We start from the raw sequence: 24,201 nt of genomic DNA, 5'->3' as shown, positions 1-24,201 counted from the left end.
TGTAAGATATTCCTGGAGTCACTATTTCCATCAGTCGCATTTTTACTTGCTACCAGCATTACCAGAGCAATGTAACAGAACACAACAGAGCCTCAAAAATTTTAAATTAAGTCAAGATTGTTTTGGAACATGTATCATTGGCCAACTGTAGAAGTCTCTGGATGGAACCCAGAAGTGCAGAAGGTCAGGCTAGATAAGACCTTCTCAGGCTTTCTTTGCTGATTTATTGCTGTTGGCATGAGCACCAGCACCAGCAGCTGCAGTCACTGGCCACCTACATGCAGAGCTCACACGCGTCTGTATTTTGGAATGTGCACCAAAAGCAGGGACTCCCTAGACCTTAATGAACTGAAGTTACAAGAACCTGTGAAATAGACCTATCCTAAAGACTTGAAAGTGAAGCAGTAGCATTAACACAAAAATGAAACACAGAAGTTAAAACTCCTTTCCTCCATGCTAAGGGACTAAGGTATTAGTCATATGTCCTCTTCTAAATTGAAAGGTGAAATGTGTTTCACAGCTCAAAGGCAGATGTACAAAGCAGCTGAGGCATGAACAAAGGAGAAACTAAGTTCAGATCTGAAATTGAATCTACTCGCTTCACTGCAGTCACACAAAATGTGTTCATGTTTTCAATTGTAAAATGAAAGAAAAGCAAATGAAGTCATTAAAACAAGTTTATTTTGCAATAAGAAACAAACTGCCAAGATTCACTGAAATTACATCTGCTTACTGCTCAGCCTGCAATATTCCATGGATAAGATACTGATATTGGTATTAATGCTGGTTTCTTCCAATGGAAAAGGGAGCAGAACACACAACAGGTCCTGAGCCAGCATAAACACAACATTCAATGCAAAAATGACAAGGGATAGACCATAACGGATGATCAGACAGAAACCTCTTCTGTCACACTACACATGCTGCTCATTTCCCAGAGGAAAGAATTACTTTTTCATTTTCTGTAGATTTAACTTGAGACCCTCTCTTAGCAAAGCACCATTCTGAGCAGGCAGATCTGAATTAGCATTCATGGATCCTGTTTTTCCACAGCCTGTTTACCTTACACAATTCAGCTTGAATTTCCCTTCTTTCCCAGGCTGGTAAATGCACTCAGATCATCAGCTCTCCCTGACTGACCCTCTTGTATTCATTGTGATGAACTCCATCAGCTTTAAGCCCTGCAAAGCCCACCTGAAATAGACTCCCTGCTTCCTGCTCATTCATATGTTTTGTGTCTTGTCAATATGCAGATTTGCACATGTCCATCCCATATCCCTGTTCCAAGCTGTCTAGCAGCCATCCAGCATAGCTCTGCACATGCTTTTCTGCCCAAGGCATCAACTGTCAACACTTGGTACATATTTTAAACATGAAATTTGATTTGAATCTTTTTTAAAGGAGTTTGGAAATATCCCCCCTGGGTCTAAAAAAAGACAGGGGCCCATGGACAAGCAAAAAAGAAATGAAAACTTGGGGTGCCCATAAATAACAGAAGCTACATGCCAGCAGCAAAGATGACAATAAGCAAGTTTCAAGGCTTGTTTATACGGACTGCAGGACAGCTACCCAAAAGTGCACAATCATGACAAAGTTCCACAGAGCAGGGGATCTCTGTTTCCAAGTGCTTTCCAAAGGCAATGAAATACAATGGAGTGACTATACCAGAAAGAAGGAAAGATGAATGCACCTTCCATTTGCCAGCTATGAAATGGAGATGATTTCACCAAACTTCTGTGAAGAAGCTCCCATGTTTCTTTGTTTATCCCTTTCATTCCATTCATCCACCCATTCCTTCCATCCCATGCAGCTTTAGCTGCAGTACTTTCAAGGTTACCATTTAAATACAAGGGGAGAAGGCAGAGAGAAAGGAAGAGAAGGCAAATTTTTCCAGTAAGAACATTGACCTTTTGGGTCTTGCTGCTAGTGATCAGAACCTTCCTGGAAGTAATAGCGCTTCCCCATCAAATTCTTCTTTTGGTAATTCCCTACTAAATTAAAACTTTTCAACTGGTGTAAATCTCCTACCTATAGAGGAGTTGTTCTTACGGAATGAGCTGTGTAAAAAGGCTTAAGAGGAAGAAAATAAACTCAGAGTACTCTGGGGTTTCACTTCAAAAATCTCATTTTTGGTGGAAAAGAAGCCACTTGTGCCAGAGGAAACCACTATGCTAGACCATAGCTTGCACTCTGAGGAGAAGAGGTCATGCCATAGGGATTGCCCAGTATGGTCCCTCCTCCAGAGGCAGATGAAGGAACTGGCAAGGCTTTGCCGATTCCATTCAGCCCCTCTTTGCAGAAGGCAGCTGTACAGAGCTCTGGAAGGTGTGATTTCTGGAGAGCAGCAGCCTAAAGGGACTCCTGGCATATTGCTGGGTAGTCTTGGTTCACACAAAGCCTCTGGCCCCCATTCCTCCAGGAGTTTTACTTGAAGCTCTGGGTTGGCTGCTTGCCACTGGGTTGTAGGGATTAAAGGTTGTGTGTGGAAAACTACCACCCCACAACTTGCCTAGAAACACAGCCAAAGTGACCTAACCTAGAGAATCTGGGCTCTTACTCTTATCCTCTCCCTCACATTGGCCAAGTGTAAGCTAACTGAGCACTTAAAACAGGCAACATGTAATGGACTCAAGGGAGCCTACAAAGAGCTCAGGTGGTCACTGATGATACACTACAGAAGAGGTATGGCAGCACAACACAAACTACTTGAACAGAGAAGTGAGTGTGCATCCCTTTTTCTTTCCGATGTCAGTTTTTAGCTCCTCTATAGCATAACTTTTCTTTATTCTTTCTGTCCTTTTTGTCCTTGCAGAGGGCTACTTTCAGAGTGGTCTCTATTTGCATCTTCCTGCCTTCCACACATGCAAATGATTTTCCAGCACAATCAAGAACATGGAGAAAACACAACTATCACTTGCATGGATGAACCATCACAAACAGAACAAGAGAGATACACACATCCCGGATTGCAGACATTTGGTGAGGAGGAGAAAGATCCAAACCCAAGAGTAAATCCTCATTAAACGCATCTGCAACTCATACCTGAGATGAGTCAACTTTATGGAGGTACCAAAAATCCCCCCATCTCTGGAGCCTCACTTCGGAAACAAGCCAGCACAGAGAAGTCTCATTCCTGCTCTGCATGATTTATGGACTATGGGCAGAGAATCCCTCCATGAGTACATGAAACCCCAAACTAAAATAAACATCAGCCATTAAAACAAGGATTAAATGCTTGGTGGATTCTTTATTCGAACAAACTGATGTTACAAATTTTGTGGTGCAGATGTTAAGTGTTAGTGTGAAGGCATAAGAGGCCATAAAACATGGGCAGGAGCCTGTCAGAGGAGTTTACATTGCGGGGAGCATACATAACCAAACTGCACACTATTTTAGGAGTCAGGTGTTCCCCGCAGAAGAGGTCAGAGAATTTTCATGTGAAATATGAGCTGAAACAGTCAATCTACAGCACAGCACGTATATGCTGCGGGTGACTAGGCACAAGGGACGTTACTCTTTTGCCAGTCACTTTGACAGTGTTACACAGTCTAGCTGGCCAAAAATTCCACAAAATTCAGGACTGTAGGTGATGGGAGAAGGGTGATGCACTCCCAGATCCTCAGTATAAAATGGATGTAACATTGCACAAGCTCTTTAACTGGCTTTTATTGACAGGGTCTTACCTTTCCTTTGCTAGTCACCTGCAAAGCAACATGATCATATCATGTTCTGCTGACTTTGAAATCTTCCTCAGAATGGCAAAAACCCCACAGTCCCTACTGCAATCAGCAGCACAGCAGAGCTCTGCTGAAGCCTCAGTAGAAAACTCCTTATGTTCAGTGCTTTTTATGGCAACCCAACAGATGCACAATTCCAAAGCAACCGCCCCAAATGACCTTTTCCTATTACACACCAAAAGCCCTGTCTAGCACTGTCTGGGTTTTGGCACATTCTTGCTGTAACTGCAGAGTCCCTTCCTGCTCCTCCTACCTACCTCCCTTCCAACTGTATTTCCCAGACTCATCTGAAAAGCAACCTCTCCTCATATAGCCTTCCACGGTCGTTCCCCCCCCTCCCCAATCTTTCCCTTTGTAATTTTAGCTACCTCATTCTAGTTAAACCTACTGAAAGCTTCTGGATGCAGCTCAACAAAAGCCACAAATAAAAGTAAAATTGCAGAGTCCTTTCTGCAAGGCCAGATTTCTCTCTAGAAGCTCTTTTCTATTGCTGCCTTAAAAACCCTTCCCAGTTCTTCCTCAGGAAGCCCTCTGCTAACTTCCCTCCACCCATGAGCCCTCTAATATCTCTACAAGCTCACCTAGAGAGCAGCTCTGTTTTCCTTTATGCTATTACTTCAGCAGCATAAAAAGGAGGGGAGAGCATGCAAGTGGGTGAACAGCTAACATGAGTTCTCCCTGTGCCCCAGGAGTTCCTAGAGAAAGTCTCCCTGGTACTCACATGAGGTGGGTTTTATTAGATTCACTTCAAAGTAAAAACTACCATCTCCCCAAAGCAAAACACAGAGAAAGAAAAAGGAGATCCTGCACACAAACCAAGCCTAGAAATTAAAGAAAGGCAGTTCTTAGGATATATGCTCAGTAGTTAACCTAAAATCATATGGCAATCAGAGGAAGGGCAATTGCTGAATTCTCAGAGAGACAGGATGCCACAAAGCATCTGTAGTACCAGTAGTAGGATACAAAACCTCTCAAAATGCTACAAATTCAGAGTTTAAAAGGTTATTATACTGCACCTGTGTCTCTTGGGCATTGCTATTTGATGTAGACACTGTACTCACTTCAAAGAAATTTTCAAATCTAACATAATAACTTGATTTCAGTTGAAATCACGAAGGCAAGGTGTAAGGTGGAGCCCAGGAAGGAAGTGAAACACAAAGTGGAAGGCAGCAGCAGCATTTACATCCCAGGACCAGAGCAAAACCTAAACAGAATAGAGGCAGGCTTCCTTTTCAGTTTGAATTAAGATCAAGGGGTGGTGGGTTGAAACACAGAGAAGTTAAAAACACGTCAAGAGAAATATGCCACAGTCAAATCAATCTACTCCTCATGTTTGGATCTGACAGCAGAACTTCTTCCAAACCATTTATTGAACAGCTTCTTCAAAAGCCTGGCTGCATGGGATCACCACGGTGGATGCCCACAAGCTGTGCAAGGCAGAACGTTGTTTGCTTGGCCTGGGGATCAAGCTGCTCATGGTTAGAAGCGAGACAAATTTGAACAGGCTTTAGAGATCCGAGACTTGCAGGATGACAACACATTCACTGCTGAAGTCAGCCCACTGAAGAGTATGTGCTAACACAGCCTGAGCTAAAAGAGCAACCACAGATCACAGGACAGCTCAGAGCTGTGAGATCACCACAGCACGCAGAGTGGGGAGTTAAGGGTTCATGCGTGCCACCAGAGACATCCCCTCACTGCCTCCTGTGGGCTTTACATCCAAAGCTCTGTGCACTGGTTACCTTGCAAGAAACCACATTCCAACTTCAGGGGCCTTGCTCCACACAGTTGCCTCCTTGACACCTTTCCTGTGGCATCACCTTGGAGCAGACACAAGCAAGGACTGAAGAAGGAAACTGAGATATCCTACTGAGATACAGTAGGATACTACTGGAGCTGCTGCCACAGCCGGCACCCCCCAATCTATTTCCAGCCATGGGAACATGGAGCCCCTTCACCTCTGCCAGGACACAGCACAAAATTGTCCCTGTGCACTCATCTTTTATACCTCCATTAGAAGCTTGGAATTCCAGATTTACCACAGCTAGCTGATACCAGCGGGTAGCCTGAAGGAATTAAATGTGGTTGCTCATTCAAATCACAGCTGATTACAGACTGAGAGCTGTCCTCTCATTTTTAATGCCTTGTCCTACAAAATGGCTATGTACCTCCAATTTCTTTCTGACTAGAATGGCAGGCAAAATTATGCATCAACTAGTAAGAAAAAAATCACTGTGTAGCAGAATGATCCATTGCTTCTTAATCCACCTCCCAATTCTTTTTTCCTGCACGGCCACTTTCCTACCAAATCACAAGTTCATGACTATTTGTCTGGCAGAGCAGCAAACAAGAACTTGAGACACAAGTCATGAACTCTGTGCTGCATCTCAAAACACCACAGAGATTTTTATTGCAAGGATTTGCTATCCAAGTTAGTCTGTGGCTTGGACACGTCAGTTAAAACCTTATTCTTCTGCAAAACATACTCGGTCGTCAACATAACACATCAGGACTTTGTGTTTAATGGCAGACCTGTAAGACAGCACAGGATAAGCACTATGATCTCCATATGCTCACTGATTCAACTCGTCAGCTGGATTTCAAAGATTGCCACCTCCTGAACTATGTGCATTTATCTCCTTTCAAAAGGACACCTTCCCAATATGCTTTCCAATCAGCTACAAACAAGGACTCACTTGTGTAAGGCAGTCAAACAAGAGAATGTAATGGTAAATGGTACAGAAAGATGCACGGTGAGCATGGCTTAATGGTAAGACTATTAAAGTGCGAACAGAAATACCTGCTCTGCCAAATCCCTCTTAGCCTCTGCCTCAGTTTCTCATCCTATGTTTGATTTGCTCTGTTTCTAGTTGTAAATCTCTGAATCAATTTCCTTTGTTTATGAGAGGCACAAAGGTCCCATAGGTTGGGACAATGGAGGAAGATCCTGTAATAAAACTGTAGTTAGGTCCTAGTGATAAGGAGCGATGTACATAACGTTCTGGACTCGGACTTCCCCAGTTTTGGTCACTTAAGCTCAGGAGATCTGAGACCAATCACAAAGCACAGTCCTAACCCACCTCAGGTCTTTAGAGACTACAAACTACCTGGCTGCAGTTAGATTGTGAGAAATGGCATCATTGCCCTCCAGGTTTATTTTGTTTTAATAAGTCTTTAGCTAACACGCTCAGTTGCCAAAGAATGTTTTTACAACTGCCAGCCTTACCAACCATCCTGGGCTTTGGCAACTGAACTCCAACCACTTCTGCTGAGGCTGGAATTGCTCAGGGGCTCCCCACCTCCTCAGCATTATATCTATACCTTGAGAGAGGTGGCATAGACATCCTTAAAAGCTGAGCAATTTACTTCTGGTGATGTGCAGAAGCCAGTAAAGAATAGAGGTTCACCTCCCATAAATGGTGTTGGCTCAGCAGGTCAAAGTGAAGTGAAAAGAAGTGTAACAGCTATTTTTAATCCCTAAGGTATACAGGTATGTCAAACTACCCAGGGAACAGATCAGCTAAGGAAGAAACTGTCAGTTTATTGAGCAACTTTCAGATCCAAAGGCTCTCATACTATCACCAGCTCAGAGTTAATAGCCCTACTTTGCAAATAAAGAAACTGCTTAAGAATTAGAGGTTATCATCTAAATCACCTCTAATTTCCTGTGCCTTCAGTTTTGGATTCACAGTTTGGGGTATTTATGACTTAGGAAGCTTAGAGCTATTGAACAGAGGCAAAACGTGTCCCAGAGTGTTCCCATCTTGGCCACACAAATTTGCAGGTGCCCAACACTTTGTAACTTTCATAGATAAAGTCCCAAAGGGTCTGCTGAAGGTGAAACAACATTAGGAATTGAGGCCAACAGAGTCCCAATTCCTACCTCTTGGCTCTAACCCTGATTTATGATGATATGGAAAACACAAAGACAGCTAACAGGTAAGCAATGTACCTTAGTCTCCTTGGAGCCACCTGCCTGCCTTTCTAGCCACAATGACCACTGGAATACGTGTGAACACCCCGAGACAAGGATGGTGTCCACTAGACAACCTTCCTCATCACCACCTGCCAGTTTGGACTTCATCAGGTTCCAAAGGAAACCAGCACTAAGTTCTTAGAAACCAAGGGAAGGAGCAGTACAGCTCTACAGTGTGCAGCTGCTCTGGAAAGGGAAGACATCCACATACTACATGTATTTGCATGTCCTCTTTTTTTGTCTCTTTGCACCTTGACAGTAGAGGAAGAAGCAGCTGGACTCCTCCTGCTCCACATTATCCATTCTGCCCTCATGCTGAGGGCTTCATCCAGAACAGACCAGCAATAAAGCTTCACTTGCCACATGTGATGGAAAAAGACACTTGTGAATGAATGGCTCCAAAGGCTGCTGAGTATCAGCCATAAGGAAACAATCACACACTTGCAGGGAAAACCCAGACTCCCCGTTTGGAAGACCATGAACCTGGAAAAACCAAGGGATTTATCCACACAAGTGAGACACACTCCCATGGGTGAAGTGCTGAATTTCTGATACAGAGAATACTTCTATGCTTGCAAACACTTAATCACATTACATCTTCTGCACAGCCCATTGTTGAAATCCTTGCTTTAATTCTTCAACAGATGCTTCCTAATATGGAGTAATATAGGTTGCATTACATCTCTCTATTTTTAGTGCACATGTTTTTTGGCCATAACAACTGCTATGTCAGGCCAAGCCAAACCTGCAGAGAAAACACAGCTAGGAGACAATGATTAAAGATGGGGAAATGCAATGTAGCAGTAACATGTGTTTAGGATTTATACCTGTTCAGGGAAAGCATTCCCTACATTTGATACCTGCGTACTAGCACTTATTTAAATTATTACCAGCTTTGATCAATTGTTAAAACAGGTTGAGAAGTAACTATACAGAGAAGCAACCCTTTATTTTGTGAATTAAAATGTTGCTCTTCCTGGGTTTTCACTACATGCTTCTCTCCATGCAGCACGTTTGCATTCAATGAAAACTGGTTCATTTGAACTGACAAAAGGGTTTCAAGCAAACCCACATTTAAAAGTAATTTATGAGGCCTGTACCATAAACATGAAATAACAAACTTCCCTCCAAAGACAAGCTGCTCTCTCTCATGCTCCTGGACTGTATTTTATATCAAATCCCTTCTATGTAAGGGGACTTTAATACATCACTGGAGACCTGTGGAAAAGTTATAACAGAACTTAGTTTTCCTCAACGAAACAGAAAGTTTTATGACATGGTTAGAGGAGATTCCTACACTTTCATAACATGGTTTGATCCTGTCTTTAACACTGATATTTTCTCTCACCAAGAAACACTGAAAGAATTTTCCATCCATAGGTATTGATGGCATAGGAACCACACAAAATATGTCACCAGATGTCAGCAAATCAGTTAAACTCCTGGTGTTCCATGATGGTTAACAGAACTATATCCATTCACTGCAGCTCAGGGTGTGGTGGATATTGTCACATGGAAACAGCTTATTGTATGTATTACCAGATCACAGAGAGACGGGGTAATGAAAGAAGCCCTATCTCAGGTGGTTCCTACCCCCATTCATAGCTCCAGGGGGTTAATAAAGGAGATGGTGCAGCTCCCCTGGTCTGCCCATTTCCTCTCTGCCGTGAGCTCTCAGAGATTGGTGGGAATCACAGATATTGCCAAAACACAAATAAATTGAGAAGTCTATTCACGGAGGTCTAGACCAAACCTGAGGGCACCGCAGAAATCACATATGATGCATTAAGAGATCTCTTTCTCTCCCCACCTGGCTCATCTGCAGAGAAATTCTTACTTTAACCTATTAAATCCTACAAAAAACTCCCTATGACTCCACATTCTCTCTCCAGAAAGACCACTAGTGTAGGACCTTTGACAAGAAAGCCATCAAACTTGTTTAAAATCAGAACAGTGTGTGATAGCAGGTTTGCACCCCAGATGCAGCCCAGTGTCTAAGATGAGAACCAAAGAAGTGTTTCACATCAGTGGTGTGAAGCTATTTCCCATGTTCCTAATGACACTGTGCTTCAGAGCAAATGAAACCCAACCTTTCCTTCCTTCCCCCTCACAGCATACGCACCTGGAAAGCTTTTAATAGGTTTTCTGTTTGCCTCACAGGGGCTCATGTTCATGCCTGAGCAGAAATGTGCATTGTGACTTGAACTCTTTCTCCTGCTGGATGACAGGTGATAAAAATACTACATACACACGTATCATATAACTAACAATAGCACCTGGGCCATGGTGATGGGATCTGTCCTTTGCTGCTGGAGCACTTCAGAATTTAAACAAAGGAATTAAAACATCAGCCCTGAATCCACAGACCTGGGATTTTTTTTAACCCATTAGTAGGCACTCTCAGATTCACATCTCAAAGATCCAGTCATGCAAGACCCTAAGTGCTTTCCCATTCCTGACTACAGCCAGATTAATCCTCTTATGCAGATTATTCCAGCACAAATTTGGCTCCCACAAAGCTCTCTTGCAGCTCTAAAAATAATGTGAAGTGCTGCAGGACATGTTACACCACTGAGACTAAAGGAGTTGTTCCAGAGGTTTTAACCAGCGCTTATCAAACCAGGCTGCCACATTACCCTGCCCCAGGGTGAGCTGTTTCCCTCTCCCACAGCTGGGGTCTCTGAGGATAGTACCACACTTCTGGGGGGAAGGCAAGAGGAATGCCCTTGGAAAGCTGTGCTCTCTATCCCCTCAGTAGTGCTGACACATGGCACGTCATGATTAAGTTCATTTTATTAAATGAACTTTATTAAAGTGCTTTCCTCCTCCCCTACAAACACTCACACAAGTCACTGCATCACCATGCATCTTTTTTTACCATCAGTTACGTTCACATAGCACAGGACCATTGCTGCCAAGAGAAATTTGCCATTAAGCAAATTAGCCCCGTTTTTCTGACACAATAACTAACATTAAAAACTCATCATCTGATATTTTGTATTTTGACTCCCAAACAACCCCAGATTGTGCCACTGAAGAACAAAAATTTTAAGAAGAAAATCTCTTTAGAGGTGGTGCTTGTCTGTTCAGAAGATACAAGAACAACAGCAAAGGACTGGCAGACCCCCAGGCATGGCAACTCTGTGGCCTTGAAAAATACTCATATATTTACACAGACATGTGTGTTTCTGTCTATGTTGTTCCACAATGCAGGATGTGTATCTAAAACATCTAGAATGCAAAGATTTCCCATGTTTTTACAACCTCTATTCATTCCTGCCAACTTTTAACCTGGGTGAGCCACATTACAAGCCAGTGAACAACAACCTCTACTACAAATCTGACCAGTCCTTCCCTCCGCCGGTGCTGGTGAGTACCAAAGTAAAGAGTCCTTTTCCCAGGAGAAACTCTGGAAGCATGCCCCTAGATCATCATTTCCACACAATTTCATTAGGAATGGACCTTTTGTGTGTCAGAGAGGATTAATTTTTTTGTTTCTGAACTCCTTGTGCACAAAAGTTAATCCAAAGCAGACAGGAGTCAATTAGGTCATTAATGTGCTAAGCCTATTAAGAGCCAGGACTTCCATTTCTTTCCTGCAACAATGAAAAACATTCAGGAGTCTGCCTTTAAGTGGCAAAGCTCATGAGCAATTTCATTATTTTATGACACGGCTACTTGAAGCAGGAGCTGTTTGCAGAGCAAGCAGCACTCCCCACAGAGCAGCAGTCAGGTGCTTGGCTCCCTTTATACATAGCAAAAACATCAGCACCCAAGGGATATGAGTTCTGCTCCCAGGTGGTTTGTGAACTCCTGTGTGATCCCGGGGCAGGGAATCACTCAGTCCCAGATTTTGCTCATCTACCTGCTGGGGGAAGGACTAAAGCTATCCTGGTCTCACACAAGGGTCAGAGAGGCACATGCTCTCCCCACATCCAATCCTAGCATCAGGTAGGAAAAACATCCAGTCACAGAACAAGATCCAAAGCCTTAGATAAATGTTACATCAGACTGTCCATCTCCCTTTGCCTCAGAACTCAGACATATTCAGACACACTGAGCCATGGTAGTACTGTGTACATGTATGTGCATGCACGCTCTTAGCCCAGTGCTAGTTCCTGAGGCTTGCCCATGGACTAGCAGGCCAGTAGAGGCCAGCCTAGATGCCTCGACCTGCTGCCTGCATAAAGAGGGGGCACTGAAGTACGCAGTCCTTCCAGTAGAAGGCGGGAACTGGAATATTAGCGGGATAATGAGGCAGGAGAGGAATAAAATCAATAGAATATACAGGCACACTGTAACCTAAAGGAATTTCACAGAGTTCATAAAAAAATACCCTCTATGCAACCCACCCAGACAGGTTTCCACAAAGGATTCAATTGCCTCAAAGAAGACAAAAACTAAACCAGCTTATACAAGCTGACAATGTGATTGTTTGGCTTTACAACTGTGAGAAGACAGGATTTGATCAGTGAACAGTTGGCCATTTTCTCTGAAAAATGGTAGGAAATAATACTATCAACAGCTGCTTTATTATTAACACCAAACAAAAAACCCACCCAAATGAGAAGGGTGTGAGGCAGCTGTAGCTTTTCAGGGTTTCAGCTACTGAGCATTAGAACACAAGCAAGGCTTGCAGCAGCTCACAGGCACACCGTCTTTAAGTGCAAAATACAGTAAAGCTGCTGACCTGTGGTGCTTTGAGTGGGTGAAGGTGAAAGACAGGAGAAATGTATTGGCCAGGAGAACCATCACCAAAGAACTGGATCTCCTTCCTGTTAGTCTCCCATTCAGATGGGGACTTCAGGGCTTAAAATCAGATCCTCAGTCATCACTTATGGTTTGGTTTGGGGTTTTTTTGGTTTTAAATTACAAAACAATCTTAACATTGTCACGCTGGGTCACAACTGAAGACTGACAACTTGGAACATGCCACAAACACCTCATACACCCATGAAGACCCATAGGATTTAGGCCCAGGATCCTAACACTGGCAAAGTGTGTCAGCATGACACGGGAAACTGAATCCAGAGCATTAAAGAATGTCTATGTTAACTGCCAGACACACGATTAAAATCTACATCATTGCTGTTTCTCAGGAAGCTGGTTCACCTCCCAACTCTTGTTAGACTACAGAAACCCATTGAAACAATATACTTCATCTTGCTAAATAGTTAGGCAGAAAAGCACTAGAAATTGATGAGAGGTTGTTGTTTGGTCCAGAATAGCTTCACACACAGAGACACATCTGCATTTCAGCTGCTACTGTATCCATAGCCAGCATAACAGGGTGGCAGACAAAAACTGCTGAAGAACTCCAGCACTTAACTCGCACAGGATCCCTCCTGTCACCACTGTAGCTTCCTCAATAGCCAATCCAGCTAGATTAAAGTTAAGCTAAGGGATATCTATATGAGTTGCTAATCACATTTTGGACTCCCAGACCTCAAGTCTGAGTTCACAGATCTGCAAGGGAAGCCAAAGACCTTAAAAGTTTCTTTGCAATCTCTATGAGCTCATTCCCTCTAAAACAAGGCAAGAGGAGGGAGGAAATAGAAGTTTCATTTACCTCACAAGACCTTAAAGCAAACAGTTTAAAAGTTGTCACTCACAGAAACAGATACAGTCTCTGATGGATCATGTGCTCTGATAGACAGAAGTAAAAATGAGGACATGGGAGAAGATGGAAAAGAAAGATTGTTTGACAAGAGAAACTGTGCATCTCTTCCCCTCTCCAAATATTTTTTATCCTGTTGGAGCTGGACACCACAGATGAAACTTCTGATTAACGTATATAACAGTATCGAAGTGATTCTTCCCACATTCTGAAATTCAAGGATCACCATTCTATCCATGCCTACCTGGCACAGCTCAAGTAGGGACGCGAGTTGAAAGAGCACCCCTCACCGCTGACTTCAGCTTCAGACTTCGGGCCTTTGCTAAAAACACTGTGAATACCTTCCTGAGCAGTGGTCACATTGCATGGTTAAAGCAGAAGTTTAATTCCAACCCATCATTAACTTTACCTTCTCCCAAATGGAATGTTACAGCATATGTCCTAACAATGTTTGTATTTGTGATGGGACTCCTGCCTGAAGTAGCAGAAGGCTTCCTTACCACCTGCCATTTTTCACTAGCTCCAGCTGCTTGGATTACAAAATACAGTCATATCCGGCAGAACAACAGTTAAAACTAGAACTGCATACTCATGGCTGTTCTCTTGAGCCCCTTCAAGCTCACCTGCTACAACCTTGCAGTGCTCATCAGGAACGTGCGACTTCATGGGATGGCTTGACTTGGTGGATCGTCTGCGCCTGATGAAGTGTTCTTTCCCACTAAATGAGGTCTCTGATGTATTCACTGGTTGTATCAGCATGTGCTCTGATCCAAGCTGGATATAGCCAACCTGTCGTCAAAAGAGAACAAAAAAACCCCATTAGTTTGGTATTCTAACCTTGTCTATCAACCAAGTGTGAACCTAAACCATTTCACTGCGATTCTTATTTACAGTGTGAGGAAATGAAGTGACTATGATTGTGTTTAGTCCGAATAATACAGACTAAAGAACTTCACCTGCACTACTTGGGAACATTGAGCACTGTACATGTACAAAGAAAAGGTGGGGGTTCTTGTCAACACCTTTCCTTTCCCTACCTCCTCTCCCTCCAGCTAGAGCCCCACTCTAGCTGGAAGCATAAATACCTACATCTTATGAGATGCTCAGCTCACATGAGGACAAATATATCCTATTAACAGGAATCCTTTCATAAAGACTTTTCTAACTGCCAGCTAGAATTGCATTGTTATTAAATGACATTTACTATCTCAGAAGATCAAAGAGGTGAGATTGCCTGCAAAGAGGAGACTGCCTGCGTGTATCACTCTTGCAGACAACACTAAGTGAAGTGATGTTGTAAGAATGACTTGCAGAACCACCCGCATGTTTTATGTATGGAGACCAAATACCTCTTTCTTGACTACGACAGGGGCCACACAGTAAGAACTGCTCTCCCTGCAAGCCATGGGTTGCAGGGAGACCTTTCAGAGGTCAAGACAGGAATGGACTGTTGCACCTTCCCAGTTAGGAGATTTTCCACTATCCCTGGAATAAGTAACAGAAAGAAGGCAAAGACCCTGTCTAAGTAAATGTAGACTCCATAAACACTAAACTGTCTTGCACCAAACCCAGACCCTGCACCAGGGCTGGCAGGAACATCTTTGGAAGGCAGCTTCTGCCTCAGGAGAGCCCTCCTCTTCAACCCAGAGCTTTTAACGTTCTTTTATGTTTTTTCTACCCCTTTTCTGACATGAAAAGTGTGAAAGCAAAGTTGTGACCTTAAAACTTAACAAAGCCTCCAGGTTTAGTAATCAACACTGAGGTTATAACACATTGGAGGAAGTGAATATACACAGTGAGGGTTTCTTTCCTACTTTTCATTGTACTAATTCAGTGATTATTTGTATTGCAATTAAAGGTCTCAAAATACAGCTCTTGGCCATTCACACCCCTGAGAGAACTCTCTAGGTCTGATCCAACCTCTGCTAGCAACACAAGGCCTCATTTGGCCTGCCAGAAGGCATCAGATCCTGCTTATGGTACACCTAAAAGGAGCTTACAAAGGGGTCCTGCTAGGTTGCATGCCCATAACACCCACCCTATACACATAAAGAGAGACCAGACTTTCCCCCCTCACACACACACTGTGTTCTGTGCCAGGCAGGCAACCATCCAAAGAAATGCTCTGCACGTACATGCAAATACTATATATTCAACAGCTGACTGTACTAATATGATTTATAATATACATTACATACATACTGTATATTGCACATTTCCACACCTCCCTGCCAAATTCGGTCCTCACATACACCCAGGAAATCCCTTTGGCCTACTATTTCCAGCAAGAGGAATTCCTGCTAACAGAAATGAGACTTCTCCTCTTTTGACAGCCCTACTAACTGAACAGCACTCATGAAAGCAGGGTGTCTTTCAGAAAGAGTCACTAGTTTGGGAAGTGCAATTTGAAAAACAGATAAAATAATACAGATCAGTGTCTCTGTTTGCCATGGCTGAAGCAATTCATTCACTGTCTATAAAGAGACAAGAGACACCTCTTTGGGGGTCTGTCAAGAGACCCACTCATGCCCTGGAGTTTCCAAAAGTGTTGCCTCTTCATTTAAATTACAAGTTTGGCTTTGTCAGAATTGTTTCAGAGACAGCAAAAGCTCCAGTGACTTACTCTTCCAGCCTTCCTTATGATGCTCTCCATTACTTCCCCTCCTCGTTCCAATCTTCCAGCTGGGAGGTAGCCCCAGCCCCCTTTTTTAATATAGGTTTTAATTATCTAGAAGAAGGGTTGTAAATCTGGTGCCATGGTACTAAAAGCCACACCAGAGCTCCTGAAAGACTGCCAACCATTTCTGCTTGTGCCAAAAATATGTAAGAAGAAGTGAGTTTCATCACCAGCCGACATTATCCCAACTTTCTGGCATCAAGCGTGAAAATAATTTAAACCATTGGAAAGGACTTATGTTTCACATTTGCTTTGGAATTGTGAAACCTATAGAGGGAAGGAGCCATGTGTCTTCACCCTGGAATAGGTTAAGAAGCAGTCTCAAGTTTAATCTGACAAGGCAAGTAGAGTTTCAAGCAGGAAGGATGCGCACGATTGGGCCTGCAAAGCATTCCTAGGGAGTTCAAGTTTTCCCTAGATTTGCCAGTTGGGTTCTGAAGAGCCCTCAAACCTGGATGAGATCTTCTGGACCTGGTAACCTGAATATTCTCATCATTATTTTGCTTTTTTTCATAAGAAATGCATTCCTTATGTTGCCTCCCTCAAATCCTCCAACTACCAGACACTATACTGTGCTCAGCAGGAGATAGCAGACATCAGCACAAGACATATACTCTGTGCTTTGCTTCCCTAGTCTGTATGAGGTACAGAAAGCTGCATTTTGAAGACAAACAAGTAAACCAGAAGACCACATAACTGTCAGAGCTGTTCTCCCCACATCTCTGGAAATCATTCCAACTAAATAAAGTGCTTCGGATCTGCCAATTCACGTTTGCCCAGGGAGATGGATATCAAAAGCTGGGATACTCCCTCTCATCCTTCTTTCACTGTGAAAACCCGTATGAACACGACCTGCCAATGCGCTATACCCCAGCATTGACCAGAGTCTGGGAAAGCAGCACCACCATCCCACAGCAGCCAAGACACGGGAGTCACCAGGATACCAACAACACAGAGGGCTGTAGAATCACAGAATGGTTTGGGTTGAAGGGACCTTAAAGCTCATCCAGTCCCAACCCCCTGCCATGGGCAGGGACACCTTCCACTAGAGCAGGTTGCTCCAAGCCCCTGTGTCCAACCTGGCCTTGAACACTGCCAGGGATGGGGCAGCCACAGCTTCTCTGGGCAACCAGAACCTTCTCCAGGCTGAACAAGCCCAGCTCTCTCAGCCTGTCTCCATAGAAGAGGTGCTCCAGCTCTGTGACCTCCTCTGGATTCCCCCAACAGCTCCATGTCCCTCTTGTGCTGGGGGCCGCAGAGCTGAACACAGCACTCCAGGTGGGGTCTCACTGGAGTGGAGAAGGTCATCACCTGCGTTATGACTCTAAGCTAGATTTTACACTTTGTATGACAAGACCATACAGCTGGCAGGATCACGCTGCTCAGCTAACAGGAAAGGCTGGAATGATTTCAGCTTCAAAAGGCAGGCAACTAAACTGACAAGTTGATTAAAATAAACAATAATCCACACTTCCCACTACAGCACCACTCACCACCCTGCTTAACAGCAGCTACATCTTTCATATTAAGGATATTTCATATCCTTCATTTAGAAGTCAGCTCAACATGGCTCACTAGCAAAAAAAGGCCCTGTTCTCCCAACCACCAAAATATTCTCACTTGCTCTTACCCAGAGTTTTCTACATACATTGGTCACTCGAGCAATCTGCTCTCTATCTAATCTACTACTTCACTCTTCTTCTACACATGATCTTCCTTGCCCTGGCGCTTTTCTCAGGCTAAATGACAGCAGGGAAAGGAGGAAGGTCCTCACACCTTATCACTGAAATGACAACAGTAACAACAGGACTGTTAGTGCTGGCACTCAAACAACATTTGTAATCACATCATCCTGCTCTGATGGCTTCACCATTCCGTCCCCTGGTTGTCCTGGTGGAGCTGCACGAGCTTGAGGGCTCACTTGGGACAGGAATCCAAACCTTCAATGTTCTCTGCACATGGCTCTGGACCTTCCCATGTGTTCATAGTCTTCAATAGTTACAGTGTTTTTCCAGCCCTTTTTATTTTCACAACATCTTTGAAGGAGATCTGTGAAATGCTGAATCTTTAACAGATTTTTCTTTTGCTCCTGAGTGTTCATTAGTTACATACACACGAACATGCTGAAACGAGAACAGTTTTAAACATCTGACAAATTCCATCCCCTCCTCAATTTCTCAACTGCTACACTGTAAATCCTACTTTAACCATTTCGTCAAAGTTAAAAGGAAGTTAATATCTCAAGTGAAGACCAAAAACCAACACAAATGCAGTTTAATAAACTTCATGTGGCTTTTAGTCCTGTCCTTATTACCACGCTTTGGCTTTCAGTTATCATTTACAAATGCAATTCAAGCAAACTTATAACCAGATTTAAATGAGGTCCGTTATGAGAGCAGATCATACCCACTGTGCTCATTCCATGAGCCCTCGCAATGCGCATCATCCACTTCCACTGATTCAGTCTGCACAAGGAAGTCTCACTGAGTTCAAAGATGACAAAAATGTGGTGTGGAAGTTCTATGTATGAGCCTGAACAGAAGGGAGCCACGACCTCTTCTCTTACCATAATTGAGAAGGGCAATCCTTTTTAGCTAGAGACAACAAAGAGCAGTCCTGAACCCAAACACAAAGATTCCAGATTTCAAAATGGAAGAGAAGTTACTTAGAATTAGAGCCCTGCCTCTAAATGAATCCCAGCAATTTTTGGCTTTCAGATATGGTTCCTGAGCACACCAGAGTTTTCAAGTTCATTTCTAAGTCAAAACTTAATGCTCATTTTAACATGAACCTGTGATCCTCTTAAAACTGAAACTACTTCAAAAATTTAGGTACAAGAAATATCATGGGCCTGCAGGACTGACAAGCCCTACTAGGACTTTGAAAAAGCATTTTTGCAATCACAGCACAAATACGTGGTGCTGAAAGGGCCTCCTCTACAGTCAAAAACGCTCTGCAGAAGGTAATGATGCTCTGCCAAACTTTGCTAGAGAAGGTAAGGGCAGCACGCTGAGAGCAATGCTCAAAACCGAACTGTGACATTGCACGTGAAAACAATGGATGAGTAGTTCTGAGATGTATGAAGTAAACTGGAATTTCCTTGCTGGAGAGACCTAACCTGTGTCCGCTAGGAACTGAGCTCAGACTTAGAAGCAGAGACCACACTCCACTACTCAAATCAAGGTAACACACACTGTGGCCTTACAAAGCAGCTTCCCAAAAGAAGAGGCAACTTCCTCTATTGCCTGTTGTCTTCTAGTGTTGGCCGGACAAGTTGTAGAACTTCACTCCTGACTGTGTCTCCCCAGCACAGGAAGGGACAGTTGAGTCCTGCAGTGTGGTCAGAATCCAAGTGTTTACACAAGTGCATTGCCCAGGCACGATACAACCCTGCCAAGCTGAAGGCAGCAGCACTTTTAAGGAACACAGTACCTCTTGTCTACGCTGTAATTCCCAGGTTGTCAAGAGGAACAGGGACTGGAGTATCCTCACATGCAGTACTTTAACTGTGCAGATGAGACCTTAGGTACACCAGGCCTGACATAACTACAAGAGTATGGCCTCCCTTCTCGGTGCAATTGCAAGGTGTAGCAGGTAACTACAACAGACCGCATATTGGTTAACAGCAACATCTGTGAGCAGAGTTTAAAGAACAAAACAAAACAGATGCCACTCTGGGAATGCAATATCATTACCAGGAAGCAATTGCTGAGCCTGGCCGTAGCTCAGTTTTTATGCCACTGTGTCAGGGATTTTGTTTTTATTAGAACTCCACTTGCCCTGATCATTTTATATCACTTCTTGTGTGATTTATGGCTTGGTGGAGGAATATGATTACAACAAAGTCTGAGCCAGCTGGAGAACAGCATGCAGCATTACTACCTACTCTGCTTCTTGGCAACCAGCTCTTCTGAATGAGATGTCCTGACCATCCAGTTCCAGTCCAATGCACACTCCCACACTGGAGTTTTTAGGGAACCTCCCACTACAGCACCAGCACTGCTCAGGAGACAAATGCCAGGACAAACAGGCTGCAAGGCTTCCACTGTCAAGGTCTTTCTTCCAGCTCAGCGTGCAGGTCTTGTCCACGTCCCCAGCTGTGAAGCTCTGCTGCTGCTGAGGGCAAAGCTTTATTCTTTCTGCTGCAAACAGGGCTTAAGGAAGCAAAAGGGAAATTCAAATCCTGCTGGAGTGATGGTCTTAATGCTTCAAATTGCCAGACTAGGAGGCAAAAAGCTCTAATCGCCCAGTCTCAGTTCTACTCACAGCAGATTCAAGACTTCCTAGATAATGTGAAGCAAACCCTTAATTCCTCTGATCTCAGAAAACATCTTACCACTAAACTGCATGGCTTTCACTATAGGTATGTTGATTTAGTATGGCCACTGCAAAAGGCTGTATAAACACTAAAAGCATCCTAAAATTCGATATGTTTCCTATTTAAGAATAGACTTAGGAGCCAAAAGGTCCATTTAGCTAGAGTAAGGTCTATCTCCATGGTGATGTTGTTCAATTTAATGACACCATTTCAGAAGTCAATAAGGTTCATCTTGGAAGTGTTCAAGGCCAGGTTGGACACAGGGGCTTGGAGCAACCTGCTCTAATGGAAGGTGTCCCTGCCCGTGGCAGGGGGTTGGAACTAAATCAGCTTTAAGGTCCCTTCCAACCTAAACCATTGCATGATTCCATAACCTTAACTTTAAGGTCATCCTAAAGAAACTGGAGATTTCTGTTCTCTAGTTTTCAGTTCACAAGGGTGTTGCAAACCTCAACTCACTCATATGTATCAAACACCTGCTTTTAGCCCTTTTCCCATTCCTGGTGATTATCTGAACGAAGAGTACATGAATAGATTCCTCTAATAGGAAAGAAGAATCCCAACAAGCAGGAACACATCTCTCTTCACGCATCTGCCCACACCTCCCTCAGCACTCCCAGGACCAGACCCACAGGCAAAGGCAAGCAAAGCTTTACCAACACTACCCCTTAACACACGTGGCAGCGCAGGCTTTGGTCCCCAAGAGGTGCCACAAACCAGCAGCTTTGACACCGATCATTTTGTGATCCCGCGTTCATCCGGCTCAATTATGTCAGTATAGTCATTGCTTAGAATTTATAGGATACAAACAGATAACGCAATATTGCAGTTCACATTTGCAGAGTAATGAACAAAGACTAACTAGTCTTGTTTCTTTTCCAACTCTTCAACTGGGAATATCGCCAATCTTTTTCACTCCCCCTCCTCTATCCCCTGATCTCAGGCAGTTAATAACTGTGCCTCCAACTACATTCCTCTTTTCAAAAAGGTTCCTTCTCTGCCTGCTTGTGCTTTTCAGCTGTGCTGGAGTAGGTAGCTTTGGAAGCCCAGCACTTCATGACCAGGATTAACAAAACGTGCCTCGTGACAAAAGCGTGGAGCTGTTAGTGATTTAGAGCTCGAACTGGAGATATCAGTTTTAAACTCTATAAAGCCCTCAGAGGTCTACAGCTCAATTTACAGTGCCACTCAAACGCTCAGCATCTCTGAGCCACTCGGGTTCTTTTAAACCTGAGGCACAGCGCCCTCATATGGTTCAGGAACGAAGGCCCAAGCCCCAAGTGTGGAGCACATAAAGTGCTCCTTACTACAAAGTTTAAGGCTAAATCTCCATCAGCAGGTCTGTACCGAGAAGCTAAGCACACATCCAGGACCGTATCTATGACTAACGCCCTGGTGACTTCCTGAAGTAATCAGGAATCAAATTATCAACAATAATTACAACTAGGCATCATCCTAAATGTCCAAGCCTTCGCCACTGAGAAGCAGAAAGGCTGTCCCACGCAAGGTCACCTCTTCTAATCAGGATGCTCAGAGGAGAACCCAGGCCCTGCAGAGCCACCTGAAAATGCTACAAACGATTTCTCAGGTAGAGAAATCCTGGCACTTGAGGTGGGAAAAGCATCCCCAAGAGGGATGTTTCCTCCGACCATACTAGAGTACTATGTATCCCTCCACTGCAGCTCCCTCACACACCAACACTGACTGCACTGGCTGGGTGGGAAGAACCAGGTGAAGAGCTGAGGAACCCGGTGTTCCAGGCCGTGCTGCGAGGCCATGCAACCAAATCCCTCCCAGTGGGACCCAGCCACCCCTCATGGCAGGGGTATAGTGATAAGAGAGGGGTCCCTCAGCCAGGACGCTCCCCTACAGCACCCCCAGGCCCCGCCGCACAGCGGACATGCTGCAGCTGAGGCCCTCAGCCCCTCAGGCATGGCTGACTCTGGGGCAGCTCCCACAGCACAGCGCCGGGGCAGACAGAAACCCCACAGCGGGACAGCGGCGGTGCTGGCCGCGGCCCGGGAGGCGAGGGGACGGGACGGGCAGGACAGCGGAAGAGGAGCGGGGAGGAGGAGGTGCACAGCGCTGAGGTGAGGGCGGGGAGCCGGGGCTGACCGGACAGTCATGGCGGGGGACGCGGGACAGGGTCGCCATGGCCGGGGGAGGCGAGGGGACAGCGGGGGGCGGGCAGGGGGTGCACCGCGCTGAGGGGAGGTGCGGGTACGGCCCAATGGCCGCTTCCCGCCTCCGCCGGGAGGGGTCCGGGGCTGACAGGAGGAGCTCCCGGGGAGGGTGCCGGGTGGGCTGCCCGCGCTGAGGGGACGCGGTCGGGGAGGCAGTACCAGCCCGGCGCAGGTGCTGAGAGAGGCGAAGGAGTCGGTGCGGTTCAGGACGTGTCCCGTGTAGAAGCAGAGCCGCTCCTCCGGGGGCCGCCGCGCCTCCCCGCGCCGCTGCTCCACCACGAAGTCCCGGGCGAGGAAGCGCAGGTCGCGGCGGAGGTGCAGGTAGAGCTCGGCGCCGGCGGCGGGCAGGCGGAGCAGCAAGGCCTCGGCCGCCGTCCGCTGCCGCGGCAGTGCCCGCCGGCGCCGGGGGCCGCTGCGATCCCCTCGCACGGCGGGCGGCAGCAGGTGGATCTTCTCCAGCGCCACTCGCTCCGGGATCACCACTTCCAGCTCCGCTCCGCCAGCTGCAGGCGAGAAGAAGAGAGGCTCAGGTGCTCGCACCCCCGCCGGCCGGTCCCGGCGGCTCCGAGCCCCGTCACCCCACAAGCACCACCCGCGGGACCCCGACTGCATGCCCTGGAAACTGCGAACAGGCTGCAGAGACCACGGAGCCAGCGGAGAAACGGGGTTATTTCTCCTTCTCCCTCTCTATACACACATATATTAGGGACAGAAGTGTGCAGGGCAGAGAGGAATGAAGCAAATGCTAAAGCTACTTGTATCATTAAAAAAAAAAACACAGCTCAGACACAAGCATCGCATTTCACCAACCCAATAAAAATCTGCAGGGAGAAGGGGAAAAGCAGAGCAAGCCGAAGCCGCAGCCAAGGACAGTCAGCAGCTTTCCACATGAAACGTTACAGCAGCAGCGGCGGCAGCAGCAACAGCAGCGAGAGGACAGGAAAAGAAAATACAAAAGCCTGGAGCAATTCACCCTGCAGACTGGGACCGCGGCCACGCCGGGACTCGGGGGTACCCGGTGCTACGGGGGGACCCGCGTCATGCCTGCACGCTGCTGCCCGCGGCCAGGGCTGTCAGCGCCGCCGGGGATGCCGGCGCGGCTCGGGGGGAGCCAGGGGAGGGAAGCGTTACCTGTGCCGGCGCCCAGTCCGCAGAGCAGCAGGCAGGGAAACACAAACGGCAGGAGGCAGCCGTCAAACATGGTCCGTCAGCGGCGGGTAGCGGCGCGGCGGCGGGAGCTCGGCCCGGTTGAGCCCTGCCCGCCCTCGGGAGCAGTGACCGGCGCCGCCGACAGCCCCGGCGTGCTGGGCGCCCGGACACGCCCCTCCCCGCGGCCCCGCGCTCTCATTGGTGGGGGCGCCACTCGGGACACGCCCCTCGCTCTTCTATTGGCTATGAGCGAGAAGGCGCTGGGCGGGCTGCGGAGGGGCGGGGCGCACGTGGGTGTGCGGGCGCGGCCGGCAGGGGGCGCCCTCTCCTGCCCCTGTGCCCGCCGTGGCCATGGCGGCAGCGGCCGGTGACCGGGACACCTGGGCCTGGAACTGCGGCCTCCAGGAGCGCTCCTTCCACACAGCCTCGGCATTCCCGGCACCGGGACACCGCTGCTGCAGCCGGCTTCGAAAATCCACCCCTTCCCGCACTCCCTGCAGCCTTCTCCACCGCCTTACCTGCAGTATTCATCCCAGGGCTCGGC

The 24,201-nt window shown here is 46.1% G+C and overlaps 1 protein-coding gene across 1 annotated transcript in view; it reads right to left on the bottom strand.

The window, feature by feature from the left end:
* The window catches only part of ADAMTS17 (ADAM metallopeptidase with thrombospondin type 1 motif 17), a 174,494-nt gene extending 150,748 nt beyond the window's left edge, over positions 1 to 23,746 (bottom strand). Inside the window, exons 1-3 of the mRNA XM_030498506.1 lie at positions 23,640 to 23,746; positions 22,668 to 23,011; positions 13,954 to 14,119 (exon numbers count right to left, since the gene is read on the bottom strand). Of these exons, the coding sequence (XP_030354366.1) occupies positions 13,954 to 14,119; positions 22,668 to 23,011; positions 23,640 to 23,709 (580 nt within the window). The 5' untranslated portion in view covers positions 23,710 to 23,746. The remainder of the gene's footprint in view (positions 1 to 13,953; positions 14,120 to 22,667; positions 23,012 to 23,639) is intronic.
* Between the last annotated feature and the right edge of the window lie 455 nt (positions 23,747 to 24,201).

This window comes from Strigops habroptila, chromosome 9 (assembly GCF_004027225.2).
Source record: "Strigops habroptila isolate Jane chromosome 9, bStrHab1.2.pri, whole genome shotgun sequence".
In the NCBI taxonomy this organism is placed as follows: Eukaryota; Metazoa; Chordata; class Aves; order Psittaciformes; family Psittacidae; genus Strigops; species Strigops habroptila.
The sequence above is the reverse complement of the archived record's forward strand: the minus strand, read 5'-3'. Positions and strand labels throughout refer to the sequence as shown.